At 46.3% G+C, this 21,575-nt stretch overlaps 2 protein-coding genes across 2 annotated transcripts in view; one reads left to right on the top strand and one right to left on the bottom strand.

The window, feature by feature from the left end:
• Positions 1-1,060, top strand: part of CRB2 (crumbs cell polarity complex component 2) — a gene marked incomplete at both ends in the record, with an annotated part of 31,847 nt that extends 30,787 nt beyond the window's left edge. Inside the window, one exon of the mRNA XM_084272615.1 lies at positions 833-1,060. Within this exon, the coding sequence (XP_084128741.1) occupies positions 833-1,060 (228 nt within the window). The remainder of the gene's footprint in view (positions 1-832) is intronic.
• A 5,645-nt stretch (positions 1,061-6,705) lies between these two features.
• The window catches only part of DENND1A (DENN domain containing 1A), a gene marked incomplete at its 5' end in the record, with an annotated part of 188,530 nt that continues 173,660 nt past the window's right edge, over positions 6,706-21,575 (bottom strand). Inside the window, 4 exons of the mRNA XM_084272711.1 lie at positions 6,706-8,141; positions 8,574-8,829; positions 11,322-11,450; positions 19,952-20,040. Of these exons, the coding sequence (XP_084128837.1) occupies positions 6,819-8,141; positions 8,574-8,829; positions 11,322-11,450; positions 19,952-20,040 (1,797 nt within the window). The 3' untranslated portion in view covers positions 6,706-6,818. The remainder of the gene's footprint in view (positions 8,142-8,573; positions 8,830-11,321; positions 11,451-19,951; positions 20,041-21,575) is intronic.

The following is a 21,575-nucleotide window of genomic DNA, read 5'->3' as shown; positions in this document are numbered from 1 at the left end:
TTTGCAACACTAGTTAGCTCTTTCCTAGTGCCACCTGGGTGTGTTTTGGTCTGGTGTTGGTAAGGAAGTTCTAAGGCCCCTGAACAATTTCCACTGTGGATGCTGCCTGTCCTGGCATGTAAATCTCAAGGGACCGGCCTGCTGTGAAAACCCATCAGCAAAGGGGAGAATGTGGAGTGTGTGATAGTACTTGGAGAGCTTCACCTCATCGAACTGTCTGATGTTGCTCAGACTCTTCACTACTGCTGTTCTAACTGTAACAGAGCTGGGTGTTCTCTTCCTTACCAAGTGGTGTGCAAGGGACATGGTGCTTCATAGTGACTCTGTAGCCCCAGGGCTGGTCCTGTGAATTGTCTGCGTTTCGTTTGCCGCCTCCACGCCGGTTGGTGGCTGAGCTCCGTAAACGCTCTCTTCCCTTGTGGTAGTTCTGTCCATGTGCCCTGCATGAATCATTGTGATGGCATTAACGTTCCACTGGTAACTCTCTGCAGAGAACTCTGCCCTGTTGAGGTCAGCCTCACCAGAGCTTCCAGTTAGTGTTGCTGATGAGTGTCACTGCTTTGGATTGGAAAGAAGAGTTGGGAGTGTGTTACTGTCCATTCTTCTCACTGAAAAGAGACCATTTGAATGTGCTTTGCTAACAGCTGAAGGAATGGATGTGAGCGATCTCTGCACAGGTGCCCTCAAGCCCTGTGCTTGTTCCTTGCTTGTCCTGTGCCAGTCAGCTACAGCACTTGTTTCCCCCCCCTCTAATCTCACCATTTTGGGTTCTTCGACTTAAGTTATTGTAACCACTGGAGTTTCATTGTTTCTCCATTAATTTCTTTTACAGAAAGGGACTCCAGGTGCTCTCTTCCCCTCCCCAGTAATTGAAGTAGCTGTCCCTGTAGCCTGTGGCTCTTTACTGCTACTCAGTATTGGTCTCATATTCATGATTCTCACTGCAAGGAAGAGGCGTCAATCAGAGGGAACCTACAGTCCAAGTCAGCAAGAAGTGGCAGGAGCTCGGTTGGAGATGGACAGTGTCCTAAAGGTGCCACCTGAAGAGCGGTTAATATAGGCACTGCCGTGACATGGAGATGCACCTGCAAGGTCTGCTTTGACCTTGATCTGTTCCCAGCACTTGCAGCAGCAGATCCGCCCTATCTCAGTTTCCCTAAGGCAATGAAGACACGGCTTAGAAGGACAAGGCAGACTGTCCGTGCGCTCGCTGTCCCGGCTGATTTCAGTGCCTTGAGGCCCTTGCAGGCCCTGAGCCCCTTTAGCCCCTTCCCAGCCCAGGGCCTGCCCGTAGCGTCCGGCCGCAGGAGCTGCTGAGGTACAATCCTGCTTCCAAGTCCTCTGGCTCTGTCCCACCTTTCAGGCAGCAATGGCCTAGTTAAATCTGCTTTGAAAGGCAGGGTTAAATTAGGCACTAATTTACAGATTAAGAGCGCTATATATGCTTTTAAGGAGTGCTGCAGAGAGGGTATTTATGATTGGGGTGTATATACTGTTCTGTTTTTGCCAAGAACTGGAAGGCACTCGGAGCCTTCCCAGCTCAGGGCTCTGGGCTTTCACAAGCAGCCTGCAACAGCAACAGCAGCCCTGAACTCCTGCCCGTGAGCACCACGGTGTTACGGGGAATTACTGAAATCACTGCCTGACTCGAGGCTTTGTGAGGTGATCTCTGTTAGACATTCCCATGAGTACCACACAGGAAAGGTACAGTCAGAGCCTTGGGGGGGGGGGCTGGTGCTGGCACTGCCAGCCATGCCTGGGGTTTGTGTGGGGGGGAAGAGGGGAGCAGGAAAAGGGTCCCCAACTGCTTCTGTATTCCCTGGACTTTTGTGTGATGCAGAGGGGACAGTGAAAGGGGGAAGCTCCTGTCCAGCACTGCTGTCAGCACACTGCAGCACAGACAGGGGCACTGGGGATGGGGATGTGGAATGCAGCACTGTCCCAGTGGAAGCTCTTGAGTAACACCCTGTTCTACCACAGCAGCCTGTGTGGGCGCATCTTAGCAACTCCTCCGTTGTGGGAGCAGTTGGGGCTGCAGGGGCTGCCCTTCTCCTGGCAGTTGTTGCAGCCACGGCGATTGTCATGAAGAGGAGGAGAGCAACTCAGGGAACTTACAGCCCAAGCCGGCAGGAAAAAGATGGGGCTCGAGTGGAAATGTGGAACGTAATCAAGATGCCACCAACAGAGAGACTGATCTGAGGACCGTGGTCACACAACAGCTGCCCTGTCCTCCTTCAACAGTCTTGAACTGCTGCGGTGTCTGCCTTCGGTCTTGAGCTGTGTTTTTGTAGGCCAGGTCTGTACTGCTTTAAGCTACTGCATAGGCTGCAGGCAGCTGCCTGCTGTTACTTGGCAGGAATAATTCAACTACTTGAAGGACTTTGGATATCGCAGCTCATCCTGTCAAGGATCTGCATCAACTTGGTCTGCCAGCCAGAGCAGTGAAGCCTGGGAGTTAAAACAAGGTCTGGAGGGGCCAGTGGAGGAGAGATGGCACACAGTGGCTGTGGCAGCAGCGGGGAGGAGCACGGCACAGGGCTGCGGTCACCATGGGCCATCCGGGCACTGCTCAGCTGGGCGCTTCTGCCGCTCCCTCAGTCGTGCTGGGGTGCAGCTGCTGTCACTGTCATGCTGTGCAGTCAGCAGAAAGGCACCGTGCAGATAGAGACACAGGGCTAATTAATGGGAATTAAACCACTGTAATAAGAAATAACGTGAATTGTGTGGTTGTTTCAAAACACACGTGCCTGGGAGCCACCGCCTAGAGCTGCTGCTGCCTTTCCCCAGCCAGGCCAGAGCCACTACCACAAACTGCTCTCAGACTCACGTAAGTACCATTAGATGTTTCTACTACAGCTTTTCCCACGACTAAACCATTGGAATATTTCAAGTGCCTTCCTGAGACTGAGGTGGCAGTTCTTGGCTCAGCTTTCTTGACGATGTTTATATGTGGGTAAACCAATCACTGGCTCAGATCAGGCTTTGCAACCCCATAGACAGCAGCATGACCACCCAATGGGCCTTAGGAGATGTGATGGGTGACACCAAGGGGTCTGTGCTTGTGTGAGGAGGAGAGATTGCAGGAGCCTGTAACCTTGCGGGACAGCCCTGTGATGTCGATGCAGAGCCTGTGGAAGGAGATGGGGCAGAGCAGGCCAAGTGAGGTCTAAACTTAGTCCCGTTTCAGGACAATCACTGCAACTATCAATGAGAAATATTTTAGAAAACAGTGCTGCTTTTTAATCGCCAACACACTGTTAATCAGCAGGGGGTAGATCTGCCCACTGTAGCTATCTGCCACCAGAAGAAAATGCTGTTCTGTTTTGCTCTTAATTATTTTTTTTTACTGTAGATGTAAATTTTTCTGTAAGTCTCAGCAAAGGGAAGAGTATAAACTACTGATGGGTCTGTCTGCTTAAGAACAGTGCTTCTGTGTGTGTGCAACTGCTGCTCTAAGAATGAAAATACATAGGAATGAATATGAATACATAAGAATGAAACATAGGAAAAAAAAACCCAAACCACTGGGCACCAAGGCAACTGCTGCTCTGTGTGTATGGCCATGTTTCCTCTCAGACTGGGGAAGAGCTGGAGGAACACACGGTGATGCCTGGCTATGGTCTGGAAAAGCCTCAGACACAGAGAAGGAGCTTGCTGCCACTGTTATTTATTAGTAATAACGTTGCTGTTACTGTTAATCCGAGTGATTTGCTCCGTGTACTCTCCAGCTGCTCCTTTGGAAGCTCTAAGAGCCTTTCGGAATCAGGACGGCTGCAGTGGAACCGGGCAGGCTGCACGGCTCAGGAACCAGATGAGCAGAGATTTGTGATGGGGAGAGAACAGAGGAAGAGGAGCAGGTGTTTCTGGGAGTGCAGCTCTCAAGGGGCTCCTGTGTCTCCAGGAACAGAATTCACCCTTGTTCTGAGTCCACCCCTCTAAGGGTGGCTTACCTCCTGGTGAGAAAGGAGTGCATGGGCCAGTAGCTGTGGGCTGGTGTGGGGCAGAGCCCCCCCCACCCGGCCTTTACCTTTGTTCAGAGGTAGGTTGTGTTTGCCTTCAGCCCGCGATGACCAGGAGCAAACCTGTGTTAGGCCGGGGGCCGCCGCAGGGCTGGGGAAACTCAGCCCGTTCCAGCCAGGGCGCTGCCAGGAGCTGTGTGTACGTCTGTGGTGCGGCTCCGCTCCAGTGCCTGTGGTCAAGCTGTAGAACAATAAAGGCAGCGACAGGCTGGACATGAACCAACATCCCTCCTGGCTGTGCTACTCCGAGAAGCAAAGCAGGATTGTGTTGCAACTGCTACTGTGTGACTGTGGTACTCTAGCAGGCAGCAAGAACCTACAACCCCCAGCAAGGGCACCTAAAGCCACCAAACCACAGGCGGTGGGTCTGCTGCATCCCCGCTGCTCCTGGGCACAAAGGCTCAGTGGCTGCCTGGGGTTAGCGGATGGTGTCACTGGGAGCACCCGCGGACGGTACCAGCACCAGTGTTCCCCGTCACTGTCCGTGTCTTGAGCGTTTCTGCAAAATAATTTATGGAAGTTCTTTGTTTTTCAATAATGAACTTTTAACTTTCTTTTTTGATATTTAATTTTTGAATATATTTTTTCACAAAACTGGACTTGCTGTAGTTGATGATCATGAACCTGATTTTCTTTTGTAATTGTAAATTTTATAATTTGTAAAAAATTAGAATGTTGTTCAGAAAAGAAATTTACAATAAAATGTGGTTAAAAATAGACGTGGGCACCTTCTGCTGTGATTTGCTTCTCTTCCTGGGGAGTAACTTGATGTGAAGATGGCCGACTGTGGCCTGTGAGACGCAGTTTGGGCAGCTGCACCCCTCAATGCCTCTTTTACAGTTAAATCGTTAATAATTTGGGGGGTTATTTTTCTTTGTTACACCCTGAGCTCTAAGCCCAGCCCTGAGGGGAATGGAGCTGCACAGCAGCAATGAGGATGCAGCCACCATTTCCCTACGTGTGGGAAACGGGCCCAGTTACCCATTAAGTAAACCATTTCTAAGCAGCTCAGCCCAGTCTGTGCTGGTTGGGGAAGAAACCCGTGGGGTGTGCAGAGAACTCACTGTATAGAATAAAATTGTATAGAATAAAATGGAACTATTACCTTGGACTTTAAATATTTTACTATGCAATACTAAAACCATCTGTCTTCCAACACAAAGAGAAAATACAAACCCAACCAACCGAATGGCTTGGCAGAGTATCAGTATGTTACAGAGATAGCATACTCAGGGCATACTACGGCCTTTCTTTCCCAAACTGTTGGCATGTCAGGTATTAAAGAGTATTTTTCTTTTGCATTGCACAGACTCAAATGCAGAGACAGCTGTTGTCATACACTAGAGTAAGAAAACGTCCAAGATTATATGACTAAAATAGATACATTGGAAATCAGATAAAGCTTTACAAGAATTTCCCCGTGTGTCCAAAATGATTTCCTTTATCAAAGGCTTAATGGTGATGTGATTACCTCTCCTGGAGTAACATGTTTTACATCAGACTGTGCCCAAATTAAACAACAAAAAAGAAAGAAAGAAAAAGCACCACTGAAGGAACACAAGCGTGAGCACTGCGAAGACAGCGGGTTTATACGGGATGCTACGGTTAGGTGAAACCTCTTGAGATGACTCTTGCCACCGCTACATGTCTTACAAACCAGACTGACCCTACCCTCCAGCCTCTTCATGGTGTTCTCACACCGTGTGACCCAGCAGTCCATGTTGTGGTCCACTTAACGTCCTGTTAAACCAGTAACGCATTCTCACCAACAGTGGGAGGAAGACTCTGGCTTTTCGGGCAGGCTGAAGGAGCCAGACCGCAATCCCGGTGCCTCACCGCAGCCATGGGCAGGGCTGCCGCTGGCACCCATCTGCCGCCCAGCGCCCCCACACTTCCTCTGCACCCAGGCCCTCATGGCTGCACCCTGGCATTTACCAGAGGCAAACTTTTATATCCCAATTCTCTTCTCTTTTGTGTGTGTTTTTAATAATGAAGTAAGATATTGGTACATCCCATTCAGATGCTGCCATCTATAATAGCTATATATAGTATTAACACATATATATAAGAACTAGGATACGCTTTATGGCCTCTATTTCTGATGTATTTAACAATAACCAAACAAATTAAAAAAAAAAAGAAAAATCAATTGCTGGTGTTTCCAGTTTCCCACCAGAGATGCAGGACCAGACCCTGAGCAACTGCTCTGTGCCACAGCTTTCCTGCAGCGAGGAGCCAAGACAATCCTGCCCCAGAGACCCCGTCACCCCTCAGTGTCAGTGTACCAGGGAGGGAAATCAAAACCTGCAACCAAAGCTCATCCCAGAGTGTAACCTAAAGCACCGGCTGATTCATTCAGTGCCCACCCCCACCCCAACCCCTCCCCAGGTTTGGGTTTGTTTGCTGCACTTTACACACAGCACAGGACACCAGCCCCATCACAGGGGCAGGAGGAACACTGTGAGGGGCAGGAGGAACACTGCGAGGAGCAGCCGTGCCATGTGTGAAAAAACAACCCAAGCCCAAACACCCTCCTGCTCTGGTCAGTGCAAGAGCCGTGGGGGTTTTCAGTGGCAGAGTGAGGGACCAGGGGACCAGCCCAACAGGGGACTCTGAACTCTGGGGAAAAAGCTCTCGGGTGTGAATCGCAGCACGGTGATGGTCCTGCAGCTAGCCTGGCTCAGTCTTCCAGAAAAGAAATGCTTGGTTGTATGCTGGCTCAAAAAAAAAAAACCCAACCCAAACTCCCCAAACCCTCTCTGTCAATTCCCAAGGGACATCAAAAGGCCATCGGGAGTGCTACTCAAAGGTTTCCCATCGCTTTCTGAGCTGTTCAACCTTACCTGGTGTGGATGACACATCTTGCTTTGTCTTTTTTAACAAATCTTCAAATGGATCTTTTGTCTCCTCAGATTTTGAGGACAGTAACACTGACTCTAAGCCCTTAGCTGGCCTGGAAGGGATCAAAGCGGGTTCATTAGACAGGAGCGCTAGTGTTTGTTTGGAATCTACCTTTGAGCTGGACTGGCCCACCTGAAATGTTCTGGTTTTAGAAGGACCACTTAAACATGCTGGCTGTAGAGAGCTTGTTGGAGAAGGGCTGTGGCTCTGCAGCAATAAGGAGCCAGTCGGTGGCACAGCTGGAGCCTGGCTGAACAAGTTTGGCATGGATAGTGTTGAAATGTTTGGCTGAGGTCTTTGTGGTGGGTAGAAGCTAGAATTAGGTGTTATGAAGCTAGAACTATAGGCATGACCCAGGGAGGGGGTGAAAGTGCCCCTTGGGGGTCTAACTAGAGACACCGACAGGGCTCCTGGCACTGTTTGCGTAAAGGGATTAGGAGATGGCTGTAAGAAAGGGGGTGGTGCTGGGGAAGGATAACCAAGTGGCTGGACAAATGGTGCAGCTGGAGGAGACACAAAGTCACTTGCCACCGAGACAAAGCTGGCTGCAGAAGGTGGAGTGGCTGAGCTCTGCAGGCTGCGGGGACCCTGCTGCGGGCCACTGCTTTGCCAGCTGGCTGTTTTTAAGGGATCCAGGAGATTAAGAAGGTAGTCACTTTCATTACCTGCATTATCTGTCTTCACTTTGACTGGCTGGAGCATCTCAGCAGTGCTGGGAGCACTGGGCAAAAGCTGAGATGGATGAGAGGAATAATTTACAGACTGGTGGGTGTCAGGGTCTAAGGACACGCTACCAACTCCAAAGGGCTCGGGGATAAGATCTGAAACCAAATGGCTACGTCCTGTAGTGTGGGTGGTGAGCATTTCTGTTGGCCCAGCTGGAGTCTGATGCTTGGCAGCCCTGGGTGCTGGTGGTGGTGGCACTATCCCCAGTTCAGGAGTCTTTCTTCCCTGTGGCCTAGGAATGGTGATGTTCCCTTGAATGGCAGGATTTGGCTCATCCTTTTCTGCTGGAGCCAGAATGCTGTCTCTGCTCCGAGGTCTCCAGGTGATGGGTGGCATGTTGCCCAGAGCAGTCAAGGGCCTCTCTGGTGAGCTTTGGGAATACTTGGTAGGAATAGCCATGTCATCGTGACCCATACTCCACAGCTTGTTGTAAGGGTGAGACAGCTTCATGGTTGGCACAATCCTGTTCCTCTCAGACACACCAAGATCCATCCTCTGCAAGAACGCAGGAAAAAAGTTACCTTATGCTGATCTCCTGACAACACAGGTTGCAGCAAAGGAGGGTCATTTAAAAAACACACAGTTTGGAGGGGACCTGAAAATTCCAGGTATTACTCTCACTGCTAAGCATCAGCTTCAAAGATAACTGGGGGTGACAGCCAATGGACAAAAGAGACTCAGGAACAGGGCAGATATTTCCTCCTTTAAAAGTTAGGCTGTAGCTGTAATGGAGGAAGTTCCTGTCCTGTAACTGGCTCCCACCCCAATAATTTCCTAATTCAGAAATGAACTTTGAAACACATAAACAAACAGCTGGAAAATGGATGCATCTACCCAACAGCATGGAAATGTTCCTCAGAGCAGGACAGCAGACAGGCAGCCCTGGTTCTGTGCAAACCCCCAGCATACAGGAAATCCTGCCCAAACCTGGTAATCAAACGTGCATCTCTGGTCTCCCTCTTCTTTGGGAGTTCGCAGGTCTTCTAGGCTCTTAGCTTGGCTGAGAGGCTGAGGCTGCGTTTCCACTTCTAAGTTAGGGAAAATGTCTTCAAGAAGGTTGATTTCTGTGGATTTGCTTGAGAGTAGAGGGCTGGGAGGCAGGGGCTCTTTTGATTTTTCTGGACTGATTGCCTCTTCCCCATCAGCACTGTCAGATTCCTTCAGGGCTCTGTATGGCTGAGGCCTAGGAGAGAACCAAAACTCACGTTGCAAATGACTGTCTTTCTAATAATTTTTTTTAAACAAGTATTTACTAAGGAGCTGGATGGCTTTCCAACAAACTTCTGGGTGCAAAATACAGCTTACGGTGCCCTGTGAACAGCAGGCGTGTGAGCAAAGTGGCCAAGGCAGGAGGACACACAAACACTTGGCACTCAAGGGGTGGGCAGAAAGGAAAACGACCTGAGTGGGAGGCACTCAGAGCAAAACTGTGACCACACAGGCTGATGAGGGAGCTCTCTGGGAGCAGGAGTAGTTGGACACTGTCTCTCCATGCTGGGAGTCTGGCCCTGCCCCTCACACACTGCTACTGCACTTGGTCCTCGGACCAGGAAGTCTGGCACGGTGCCCTGTGTTTTCAGGCACTTATGTTCTCTTGCTTCAAGCTAACTCAGCACAGAGCAGAATTCAGTGTTTCTGCAATAATTGGGGACACTGTGCAGAGTCCCAATGATTACATCGGTGTCATCTTATCAAGAAACAACACAATCCATTATGGAGACACCTATTTTACATTTACAGCTGAGGCTGAGGTAGCAGGATGCTTTTCTTGCACAAACCTCAGCAAAAACATGAACACCAGCAGATTTGCATATTGGTTCTGTGTACAGAGAGCAGCAGCATAATGCGCATCCAATTAATAACAAGAAGTGCCATACATATCTGTGGTGATTGGCATTTGACTGGCAGCCAGTTACACTGTGGCATTTAAACAAGGTTTCAATTGAAAGAAAATATTTGTGAGACCTGCAAAAACAGATACTACGGAAGAACCCTCCTCCTCCTCTTTCCATATTTTATTAGGATACATCTATATCATGCACATGTATAAACAGCCCATCTCGCTTCATTCACCACCACAGAAATAGCAGGCATCCAGCTAGCAACACAAGACTGTAATAATGCAAGTACAAGACAGACAGCTGATGGTACACGTCCTTAGGAAGAGGGTGATCTTGCAAATCCTGGTCATATCTTTAGTCTCTCACATAATAAATGCTCATCTGTGAAGCACCAGATCATGCTGCAGACAAACCCCTGAGGAATATTCTGCAAACAAACCATTCCAGCTACCCTGGCCTCCTGTGCCCCAAACATGAGAGCGGGGAATGTTCTTCTGGCCCTTTGCCTCTGAACCTGCCCGTGTCCCCAGTCACCGCCTGTCCCCAACAGCCTCTGAACTTGCCTTATGGGTCACACCATGGATTTTAGCAACTGGAGACACCACTATCAAACTGGGAGTCTCTTTCTGCAGCCCAGTCTGACACCACTGCATCTGTCCAGCTCCAGTTGCTCAGGTGTGACTGGGCATCCATCTCAGCACCCAGAGCTGCCCCGACCCAGCACCACGCAGACTGCCAAAGCAGCAGCTCACAGTACCCCGGCATCTCTTCCTCCAGGCTCTGGTCAAGCCAGTAACCACATTTGCTAAAAGAATGAGTGTAATCCATTGCAATTTATCTCCCCTTCTCCCCTGGAAATCCTCGAGCAGGTGAGGTTAGGAAAGAACAGATCCCCTGCGTGACATTCAGCAGGGCCTCAGCTCCAGACTGCCCTCAGGGTCGGCACATTCCAACAGACAGTAAGGTGTGTGGTGCTGCTGAAGCTGTGCATGCCTCCTTCCCCGTGACAGTGCCTCCCTCCCCTCCAAAAGAGATGCTTGGGCCTGGGAAGACTGGCTGGGCACACAGGAGTGGACAGGTCACGCTCCCTCCCCTGACACAGGTACCCTGGGCAGAGGCAGGGTCCTGCAGCCTGCGCTGAACAGCGAGGTCGTGCAGAGTGGCAGGTGTGGTACAGCCAAGCTGCACAGCACCGTGATCCAAAACTGGGCAAGCCCAAGTTACAGAGGTTTGGGAATTTACAACGATTCACAAATTAAAAAGTTGGAGACAAATAACATAGGAAGTAAGCCCATCGAGCTGCTTGCTCTTTCCAGTAGAATTTTAGGTCAGGTCCTACTCAGCACCCACAGAGGATGCCTGTATAGCAACTCCCCGCAGTCACCGAGGATGCGGTACCTGACAGAACGGAGACTTGCTGGGATCAAGCAAGTGAAACCAGAAAAAGCCTGTAACTACACTGAAGTAAGGCTCCCAGGAAACCCCAAAAAGCACAGCGAGCACTGCACATGGAAGACAGGCAGACAGTTTGGACAGGAACACAGGCAGCACATGGGAACAAAGGGCGAGTGGAAGGGTTACACCCCACAGAGCTCGCGTCGATGCAAACCCGTAAGCTGTGCAGGGCTGCAGAGTGTGTCATGCAGGAGGATGCTTTTGCATGCTGCTAAATACCAAAACAAGCAAGCAGGAGAAGTGCTGAACATTCATCACACGCTGCACAGCGACTGCAGGATCATTCCCAAAATTCCAAGGAGAGGAGCAGGCACCCTGAGCAATGCAAACCCCACTGTTCACAGACTGCATTAACACCACGTTAGAATAAAGGATAGACCATTCAAAAGGAGCAGAGAAGAAAAAGTTTTCAGAGAAGCCAGAGACAGGATCCTCTTCCTGCTGAAATTCATCATCAGAAGAGTCCTCAGAGAGGAAGACTGTATAGTGTCGCATAGGCTTTACAAGGCTGAGGGAAACAGGAAGAGAAAAGGAAGTTATCAAGTTGTCACATTCAAAGCTCCAGAGGAGAGAGAAACCAAGTGATTTGCAGGCTCTAAGTCATTTCTGAACGTGACTGCCTGCCACCACAGAGAGCTCTGCAGGTAAATGTTCAGCTCCACTTTTCAGGCAGAAAACACAACTCTTCTAAACCATCCATGGGTGCAAGGCCTGCAATCACACCCATCTTGCACAAGTACACAAAGCAGACACCCACCTTCTTCCCGCTATATTTTCTAAAGAGCTGGGCACCCTGTTATTCTTTAGAAACATCTTTACTGCTCAGATTTCTCTGAGCTCTGACTAGAGCAAGCAAACGTTAAGATCTACCTCTCTGCTTCACAGGTACTCGGGCTGACAGCCGGCTGTACGAGGGTTGCTGACTTGGGGGTAACGATTCCTCCTTGTATCTCGTTTCGAGATCTGAAATTGCTTCACACCAGAACCAAAACTGTCCAAGGATTTATAGGAAACACAGTTTGTCAAGACAGACATAGAAGTTTCCTCTCTCAGTGGTTAACTACTTTCAAAGTCTGGCTGAAAAGGGACTCAAGCGAATTTCTCCCGCACCACCGGACAGTAACCATCTGTGAATTCATCAGCCTGCAACAAAAGTCCTTTCAGATGAAAACTTCTTAAAATCACAAGTGCCTCTGGAAGCACTTCAGCCATAATTAACACTCAACACCACCCCCCCTGCTCCCCAACATACCACTTGATTTTGTACAGTTACTTTATGTCTTGTAGACCAAACCAAATGCTGATCAACATTGACAGAGGCATCATGTACAGGTCTCTCTCCTTCTCTCCCACCCCCTTAACAATGGAAGAGAAATCACTGGGATCATAACAACCAGCATTGTCTCTTGCTGGTGTCTCTTCCCAAACTCCTTAATTTTATCAATGATGCGTCACTGATAAGATCCCAGCTATGGCCGTGAATCAAATGATCCCAAATGACACAAAGCAACATGCAACTGCGATGTGGAGCCTCATGTAGCTGCTGCTGAGGTCCAGAATAACATCTGGTACTTCAGTGCAGGCAGAATCAGGCTCATCATGTGGGACAAAGGATCATTCCTGTCCCTGTGGCAATGCAAAGGTAGCACACACACATTACAGGTAAGGCGTTATTGCTCAAACTGGAACGGGACCAAAATCACGGATAAAAAGACAAGAGTTTGATTTGTTGCCTTCCCAGCACAGACGTGCTGCCAAACTACTGCTACTGGCACTAGAATTCATAACCTGCCTTCACTCTTTAGTTCTTTTGTCTCAATCACTAACCAGCCAGATAATAAAGTTATAAAAATCAGTGTAAAAGAGGAGGTCAGAAAGAGAGAAGCTGGACACTGCAGCCGACAGCTCAAGAGGGCCCGAGCTGCTGCTGCGAATAAATGTTTATTCGCAATCAGGTCAGAGCTAATTAATAAAGAGTCTAAAATAGTGGTGGCAGTGGATGCAGCTGATAGTGTTAAATCATAGGCTGTGGTACTCCAATTAATGCTGTTGCGTGGCTGTTCTTTTCCTCTCTTCTGTTATAATGGGCACCCAGGGAAAGTGAGGTGGTGCCGCTGCACTGAGAAAAAATTGCTGTAACATTTTAACTCTCTTTTTGAATTTTAAAAGTGACTAGTCTCTAAAAATTTCAATTTACATTAACAAAAGGCTCCGCCTAAAATAACTCTGAAATCAAGGTATGTTAAAAACATTTCCTTGTCAAACTTATGGATATGCCCTTGTGTATTAGGGGAATAAATTACCATTTAACATAGATCCAGAAAATCTGAAATTATTGCTAGAAACGAAGAGCAATGTTGAACTCCCACACACCTTGCTGATCTACATGCTTACCAAACACTTTGTGTAGAGGATGTATTGTTGTAGTTGCCCTTAAAGCACTGTCTCTCATACCTTTTGTTTGCCTCCAGACTGCTAAATTCAAATGTGCTGTGTCTGTGTGCACGTATTAAATAACCTGGGAACAAACTATGAAGAAATAAGATAGGGTCTTGTTGGCCAGACCATCAGTCACACTTTGGGGCAGCTCAGTGCCAATCAGATTAAATACTCAGCAAGTTAATATGCACTGATTTTGCTGCTGTTGCAGGACTCCTTAAATGAAAGTGGGATCTCATAATTAGAATGAAGAAAGCACTGAAGTTTCAGTGTCGGCATGCTCTGTAAGAGATTTTGGTCCAAGATCAGGGCTGCACAATCTAAAATTGTCCACGTCTAAATTTTTTATTAGCTTAAGGCAGTAGAATCCAAAAAAAGTGCCTATTCCCTCATTAACCCAATTCGGCGACTCTCCTGCAGTCTGCCACCCACCACTTGCTAGGATTTCATACACAAAGAGCTGTCTCTGAAAAGGCAGGTCACAGCAAGCCCGGCTACAAGGCAGCACTGCTGCAGTCTTAGAGGGAAAAAAGGATGTGTCCGTCACAGCTACAACCCTCATCATCTCCACATGACTGCACCAGCTCCTGCCTACCTAATCTCTTAGCTGAGTTACCATGCAGATGACTTGCTGATCTCTTTCTAATGTTTAGTTTAACATGTCTTCGGTTAGCACTAGCATATGACAGTACTGACAGCCGTGGCTGTTCCTTTTTAAATATCATGTCAGAAACACAGTGCAATAAAGCTGGGGATGCGCTCCATGGCTCTGCGTACCATTATGATAGTATGGGTTTCTTTTTTAATGAGGAAGATCTGCATCTCAGGAGCTTTTTTCATGTGTCAGGATGCATGGACAAATCAGCAGCACATCACACTGGCCAAAAATGAAATGCTGACAAATGTAGATATTTCAAATTTAATTGACACCTAAATGTACTTGAGATAGAAAAAAATATATACAGAAAATGTGAGTCCAGGATATGGGAATTAATAAGAAGAATTCTGTAATAATTTTAAAAGATATTGCAGTTATGAGAAAATTAAATGTGTGTATTTTATTGACTCTGTTGCTTTTTCCTGATTATAGAGCTTATGGTACCACGGGGTAGCATGGACTGCTCATCATTATTCTCCCAAAAAGGGCTTCCCAAATTTGAGGGAGGATTCTTTTTTTTTATTAATGTATTTTTTTTTTTAAAATAGCCATATTGCAGCTCTAGGGAATTAAGGAATTTGCCCCTCTTAGACAGTAAAATTAAGAGAGTGAGGGATTTGAATGCATGGGCTTTTTCTCGCCAGTATGAAATAGGAGACTTGGGACTGAGGGGATTACCCAGTAACTATTCAATCTGAACAAAGCACAGCCCTATCACTGGAATTCCTCCCAGCATATTCTGAATACTCAGTACGAGTGTGAGCTAACAAAAATCCTAAAATATCTATTTGATTTTTAAAGTGTCACTTTTGCATACTGTGAATGTTCACAGGCACAGAATATTTCCAGAGAAACTAAAAACGTTAGCATAAAGGGTATTTTAAATTAAAATAACAAGAAAATTCCTATCACAAGTCATCCAACCAGATTACAAATCCAACAGCTTGTGATCACTAACCCCAGCAGAGGAAGGTAACCAATTGGTTTATAGTTTTTATGAACTTCTAGCAATTTGTCTAGAGATTTGGAAATATTAACAAAGAATTTGAAGTGGGAACAAGCTGAGTGACACCTCTCCTGGGCTGACAGATCTAGATGCAAAGTCACTGCATGTTTTCATGCTATCATTCCTGCTAAGGACCCAATCACTGGTTTCCCTGCAGGTACCCCAGCTCTGCAAGGACAAGCTGCATTCACGCGGTAGAGGTTCGCTCCAAAGCAAGCAGGAGAAACAGGCCCCAAAATGAAACCTCCTTGTGAACTATCATACCAGGCATCACACCAACAAAACCCGACTGCTCTTTGCACATTTCTTTCCCATTTGCTGTCCCTGCCACGGCACCTTCACGGCTCCTAGCTTCCTCTCACCAACTTTCCCAAGGCAAAGGGACCAAAGCACACCCGGCCGCTCTTGTCTGCTGCAGCCTGCAGTATTTTCTTCCTGATTCCAGCCGTCCCTGTTCACAGAGGTGCTCACTGGCTTAGCCTCTTCCTGAGTAGCAATCCTTCCTTTCAGTGATGCCATGGAAAACCTTCCCCATACACAAATCCTGTGTGGCAGAGCTCCGAGCGCCTGGCTACAACGACGAGTTGAATGTGCTTTCTGAGCCCGTATCTCTCAGCGCAGCCATCACGCTGACTTCATACCAAATTCAGTGTAATAACCCACTATTGCACTACAGCCTATTTTCATTCACATGATATAAGGCAAAGCCATTAGCTTCTCTACTAAGTCCTACACGACTTCTGCAAAGCCATAATGAACTGCTGCAGCACTGACATGGGTTTAGCCAGCCCAAGAGCCTTTTGACATGCTGTTAATTGTGAGCCTGACCCTCTGATTTCCTATTTTAATTTCCTCCCACTCTGCATGCCCTGGAAGCCAGCTAGTCGGTACTTAGAGAAGACAGAAAACCAAGAGCACTCTGGAAGCCTATTCTACATTTAATAGGAAATCTTGCTGTGGTGTAAAAGAGAGCTTGCAAAAAACTGCCTATCTGTTAAAAATGCAACATCTTATTTCTGCGAACAACTAATTTGTGTTTAAGGAGGCAGGTCCCACGTGTCTAGGATTGCCCCAGGTGGTAATCCAGCATTTTCTGAGCTCTCATCACAAATTCTTCCTGTTACCTTATAACTAAAAAGTTCTTAACATAATTATGCATTTTACATTTAGTAAATTTTTAACAAAAACACAAACATCATGAACTGTGCATTATTGATAAAATTGTAAGAAAATAAACTTTCTATTGAAATAGAGAAAAAAATAATCACTGAAAATGCTGATAGGGGAAACAACAGCTCTTCCATCAGCTCCTTTAAATACAATGTCTTAACAACAATTAGCAATAATCTTGTGTGCTCTTTGAAGTCACTGCTCCTGCCCTCCTGTGCTTTAATTGAAGACTGATTAGAAAATGAGCCCATATACCCTCAAACCGATGTTTTCCCTTTATGCACACTGAAAAACTAACTCATGTAACTGAAGATACAAACTTCCTAGTATCACTAGAAATGCATTAGCAAGTGTTGGATGCCTGTGGAATGGATTCCTTTTCGGGGACAATGTGCCTCATCACTAACAGAAAGGACACTGCCCAGTGAAACGAGAGCGCTGGGTGTCAGGCTTGGGTGGTGCTGGTGGCACCTCACAGACCCTGAGGACCCCATCAGCTGGAAGGAGGTGGCCAGTATCACAGTTGGAGCTCATGAGTCCTGGGAAACATCTCGGGACTGCTCACGTAATCATCCCAGAGCAGAAAGTCAGTGTTAGTTTGAACTGGCAAAATAAACTTCCCATTGAACAGAAGCTCCTGTCACAAACCCGCCCCCCACGGGCACCCCAGAGAAGTAACTGGCTAAGAATTAGTTTTGGAGCTGAGTTTAGTTTCAGAAAAGGGCCCTCCCAGCACTGCTGCTGCATTCCTGGAATCTCCTCTGACCTGCAACAAGGGCACGCCAACGTCACCGAGTAACACGAGGGAAAACATACACTGGTTGTTTTCACTCCCTGTAATACTATACAAGAGGGAGAAAACAATGTGATTTTTTTTTTTAAGAGACAACACCTGACTTTCTTTTTTCACTTCAGAACAATGTAGGATGATTATTTCTTACTGGGACAGGAAAAAAGCGAGTTTGTGAAAAATGTCACCAAAAGCCTTGTTTTAATTACTATTCCTTGATTCAAAATGTCCTTTTGAGACAACCAGTTAAGGATAAAGGCCAGAATTACTGAGCCATTATCTATTTCAAAGGTATTCACCTGAAAGTATTTCTTAGGAACACCACTTATTTGAGCTATAGCTAAGTACAAGGTGAGGAAATACCTCCCCTTGTACTTCTGAAATCACAACTGATGGATCAGTGGCTTCCTTGCTCCGTGCTGTGTGTCTCTGTCCCATCTCCCTCCATGCCCCAGCTTGGTTTACCTTACAACTCCCTAACCAGGCACCTTACAGGAGACCTGGTGCACTGCAATATTCTACCATTAAGTGTCTGGAAGTAGTTATCTCAGAGTTTGTTTTGCGACCTGAAGCTGATGACAAGAAAGAATGACAATACATCGGTTCCTGCCATGACACCACATTTGAACTGGATAAAATATTGAAGCTGTGAAACCTCAGGAAGAGCCTACAACTTGTGCCATATAGGAAGTGTCAGTGGCATTAGCAACATTACCTGGTTTTCTTCCACATTTAGAAGAGGGAAAAATCTATCAGTAAAATGCTCATGAAGAAAAATAATTCCGTTTACAGGTACAAAGCATCTTCATTATCTTTTGTAGATTACTGTCAGTCATTTTCGCAAAAAAATTATCAGTTTACTCTGGGAGAGCAGCTGAATTGTAAAGACTTTCTAAAATTAACAGCAGTAAATTAAAATCAAGTAAAATAATACTTGTAATTCAACAGATTACTAGCATTAGTATAAATATTATGTTTATAATTCATGTTTACGTTTATTTCTGTTCTGATGCCAGCAGGAATTGGAAGCACACGTTAGCAGTAAGCCACGCTGGAATGTCAAGCAGTTTTGAATACCAATATGCATAATCCTTCCTATGGAAGCCAAATAATGGTTAAATTGGCTCAATTATCCTTCACCTACATGCAGTGAGTCATCACCCCGAATACCCAGAAAGCCCGCTAACGGGGCTGCTCCCCCGCAGCACAGCGCCGGATCTGCTCTCCACTCCACAAGAGGGCAACCAGCTTCCACCACAAAACGGGTCAATAATCCTGCAGAATTTAAGGGGCCGTTCGTTTTAGCCAAACCTCAGAATATCTCCCCATCCTAGAGTGGCTGGGAATAAGCTAAGTATGCACTTAACTTTGGGGGGTGGGGGGAAACTCACCCTCCACCTTGTTTCCCCTCCAAACCTGTGGCAGCAGGGCAGTATCACGGTTGTGGGGAAAAGGGGTGTTAAAGAAACCATTTTGCTTTTTAAGCGATTTGAGTATCTTCAGATACAACAAGTATCCTGTAATCTTGGGCATCAGCTAAAGCACTTCACTGAGAACAAAGCTACAACAGACTAGAGATAACTAACACAAAGCGGCCACATTCCAAGCAGTGAGTTTGTGCTGCAGGTAGAGAGGAATGCCAAGGAAATCTCTGTGCCAGGTTAGAGCAGCGCAACCATCTGGTGGCCCCTGAGACTTGTACTCCTTGTACCCTGTGAGCAGCTCCACCTGACTTCCCATGCTAGGGGCTACCCTGTCACAACGCTGGGCTTTTGGGAAATGCTGCTCCACTCCCTGTTTGAGGACAGCATCAAAGATGCTTCAGGTGCAGGGAATACCAGTTTAACCTTACCACATGGCTTGGAAAACACACCCTGGCTTGGCTGTTCTTACCTCTCTGCTCAGTTGTTTCCTCTGGAGCTCCAAGCTGTCCTACTCTCGCCACACTTCTCACAACACCTTCTAAGCTCAACCACCCTACACAAACACACAGTTCTCAAGCTTCACAAGTTCTGAACTGGGAGGAGGCAACCTGCTTCTTTGGTCCCTGAAGAAGTGCAGCTATTCCCATCCTCTGCACCCAAACACAACTTGGTGCTCTTGAATCTTCTCTATTTCTCAATGGTTGAAGTAGCTACGCTCTGGAGAATCCAAGGAATTTTAAATCCAAAATGCAGATGTCTGTTTGCCACACACAAGAGCATCTTTGGGGAATGCTGGTAAGGTTCAATATACCCACTCCCCTTTCAGGTTTTCCCTGGATGGCCCATCATGTAACTCAAATAGAGCAAGAGTATCTGCAACAGACACAGACCTGTGTCATCTGTGTAAAAATCATGTGGCATTCACAAAACTCTATAAAATCTTTCCAAGGGAACGGAATATACTGTTCATATGAACAAGAGATGTTGGAAACCCTGTTTACTTCATAGTCAAATCTACAGAGAAGATAAATTTGGCAGTACTAAGCAAGACAGTTAAGCTCTACGAGTCTTCACTATAGAGCTCATTACAGACCTGCCCTTAACGGGACTCTAACAAGCGCGAGGCACAGCCCTTACTGCCAGCACTATCAAACCAACAATTCTGTGTCTTCCAGGTAAAGCCTGGCAAGAACAGTGGATTTGCAGGCGTGTAGCTATCAATTTAAAGCATTGTTCAAAACAAAACAACAAGGAAATTAGCAACCCTCCAAACCCTGAAAACTTTCACTAAACAGCCTGATTACTTCGCAAACCAGAATTTTCCAACAGTAAACTTTGGCTTCTCATTTTTTCACACTTCCTCTAAAATGCTTCAAAAATTAAACCCTAATTTTTTGTTAGTTAAAAAATTACTTTGATCTGTAGTATTTTTTTAATCTCTCTTTAGGCTACTTCCAATTCTGGGCATGCTGTTTGCTGACAACAACGCAATGAGAGAGAAGCAGAGCAGGGAAGTACTCACTGTTCTGGACTAGAAATAGAAGTCCTTCGTCCTTCCACAGCAATATTGCTCTTGGGTCTCTTAACAACATGAGGTCTTGGTGGACGAACCTATGACACACACACAGAAGATATTTCATCAGATACTCCAAGCTGATCAAACAACAGACATAAATAACAAAATGTGAATAACCACTGTTATCTTAAAGGTACCTTCCATCCAGAATTCCTTTTAAATGTCTTCATCTTTTGTGCCACAACAATTTTTCAAATTAGTATCAGGTTACCAATCAATATAAAGTATGAATATAAACTACAGGGCCCTGCAGCTTGTTTAAGGACAAAAACCCACATGTGTTTGGATAGCAAATGGAACATGGATGTTTGTCACTGTGAGCAAAGCAATGGCAATTTGTCTGGTTTGGTAAAGGCTAAACTTCTGAGGACAGACTCCCTGAATGTGAGTTTCCCTGCTGCAGTTAGCTGATGGAGTTGGAAAATCCTGTGCAATGCTGGACACTGTACTGGAAAGAGGAGTTCAGCTCTGACATCGTGAGGCTTTTGTCCTCCTGTTCATAGGAACTTCTCCAAGTGAAGACTTCTGAGAGCACTGAAAAATTTATACTTAGAATAAATGTTGTCACATGAAAACCATAGCTCATTCTTCATTTGCTTCCTTTCAGTGGCTGAACTCAGACCCTATCCAGACATATTTATTATCATTATCACCACAAATGTGCTGTTAATGTTATCTTTCGTTGTCTGTAACAAAATCCAAAGGTTTTCTGTGGAAGATGATGTGACTGCCAATCCAATCTTAAATAACATATCCATCACCTTCTAATATTCAGAAATCAAGCTTAATTTCCTAGCATCAACTCCACAAGCAAATGAGCTTTACTTCATGGAATGAGCACGTGATCACTGTATCAGCAAAGTTTATATGTTTTTACCAGTGAGTAATCCTGTGTGAGATTATCCCTCTGAGTCAAACGTGGGAATGAACCTTTGCAGCATCAGGGGCAGGCTGTATAAACAAGCTTGACATTTTTTATTCGAGTACTACCTTACCTGAAACGGAGCCTGGTCTGTTGGCTTAGCCAAATGCTGGTTTCAAGAGAAATCCCCAAAGCCATCTAACAAAGTTAGGAACACAACCCAACTTCTGACCTGCCTGAGGTCCTGCTCCCTCCATAGCCACAAAATCAAGGAATCTCTTAAAGGCTGGCAACCTGAGCCCACAACCTTTGGATGGAATGAATTTATTTGCATCTGCAGAACAGATGCAGGTTTCCCTCTACTTCTGCAAGTGTTTGGGAGGGGTGGGGGGGTGGTTTTATTTTTAATTATTATTGTTGTTGTTGTAATTTTGGGGGAATAGAGTGTTTCTGGGCTATTTATCTTTTTTTAAGTGTTTTTTTTCCTTCCCCTGGCACATAAACCTCACATTTTTGTGCCAGGAAAAAGCCACCAAATTGTGTGTAGTGTTCCTGCACTACACAAGAGTATGCAGAAAATTGTAGCAGGATTATTGCACTGAATTTTCATTTCAAACGAAATGGTGTACAGCAGATATGATAAAGACAGCCAGAGATGCGTTGCCACTATTTCTTAGGAAAAAGGGCTTATAAAAAGGTCAGATGTTA

The sequence above is a fragment of the Gallinula chloropus genome (genome assembly GCF_964237585.1).
Source record: "Gallinula chloropus genome assembly, chromosome: 18".
NCBI classification, from domain to species: Eukaryota; Metazoa; Chordata; class Aves; order Gruiformes; family Rallidae; genus Gallinula; species Gallinula chloropus.
The sequence above is the reverse complement of the archived record's forward strand: the minus strand, read 5'-3'. Positions and strand labels throughout refer to the sequence as shown.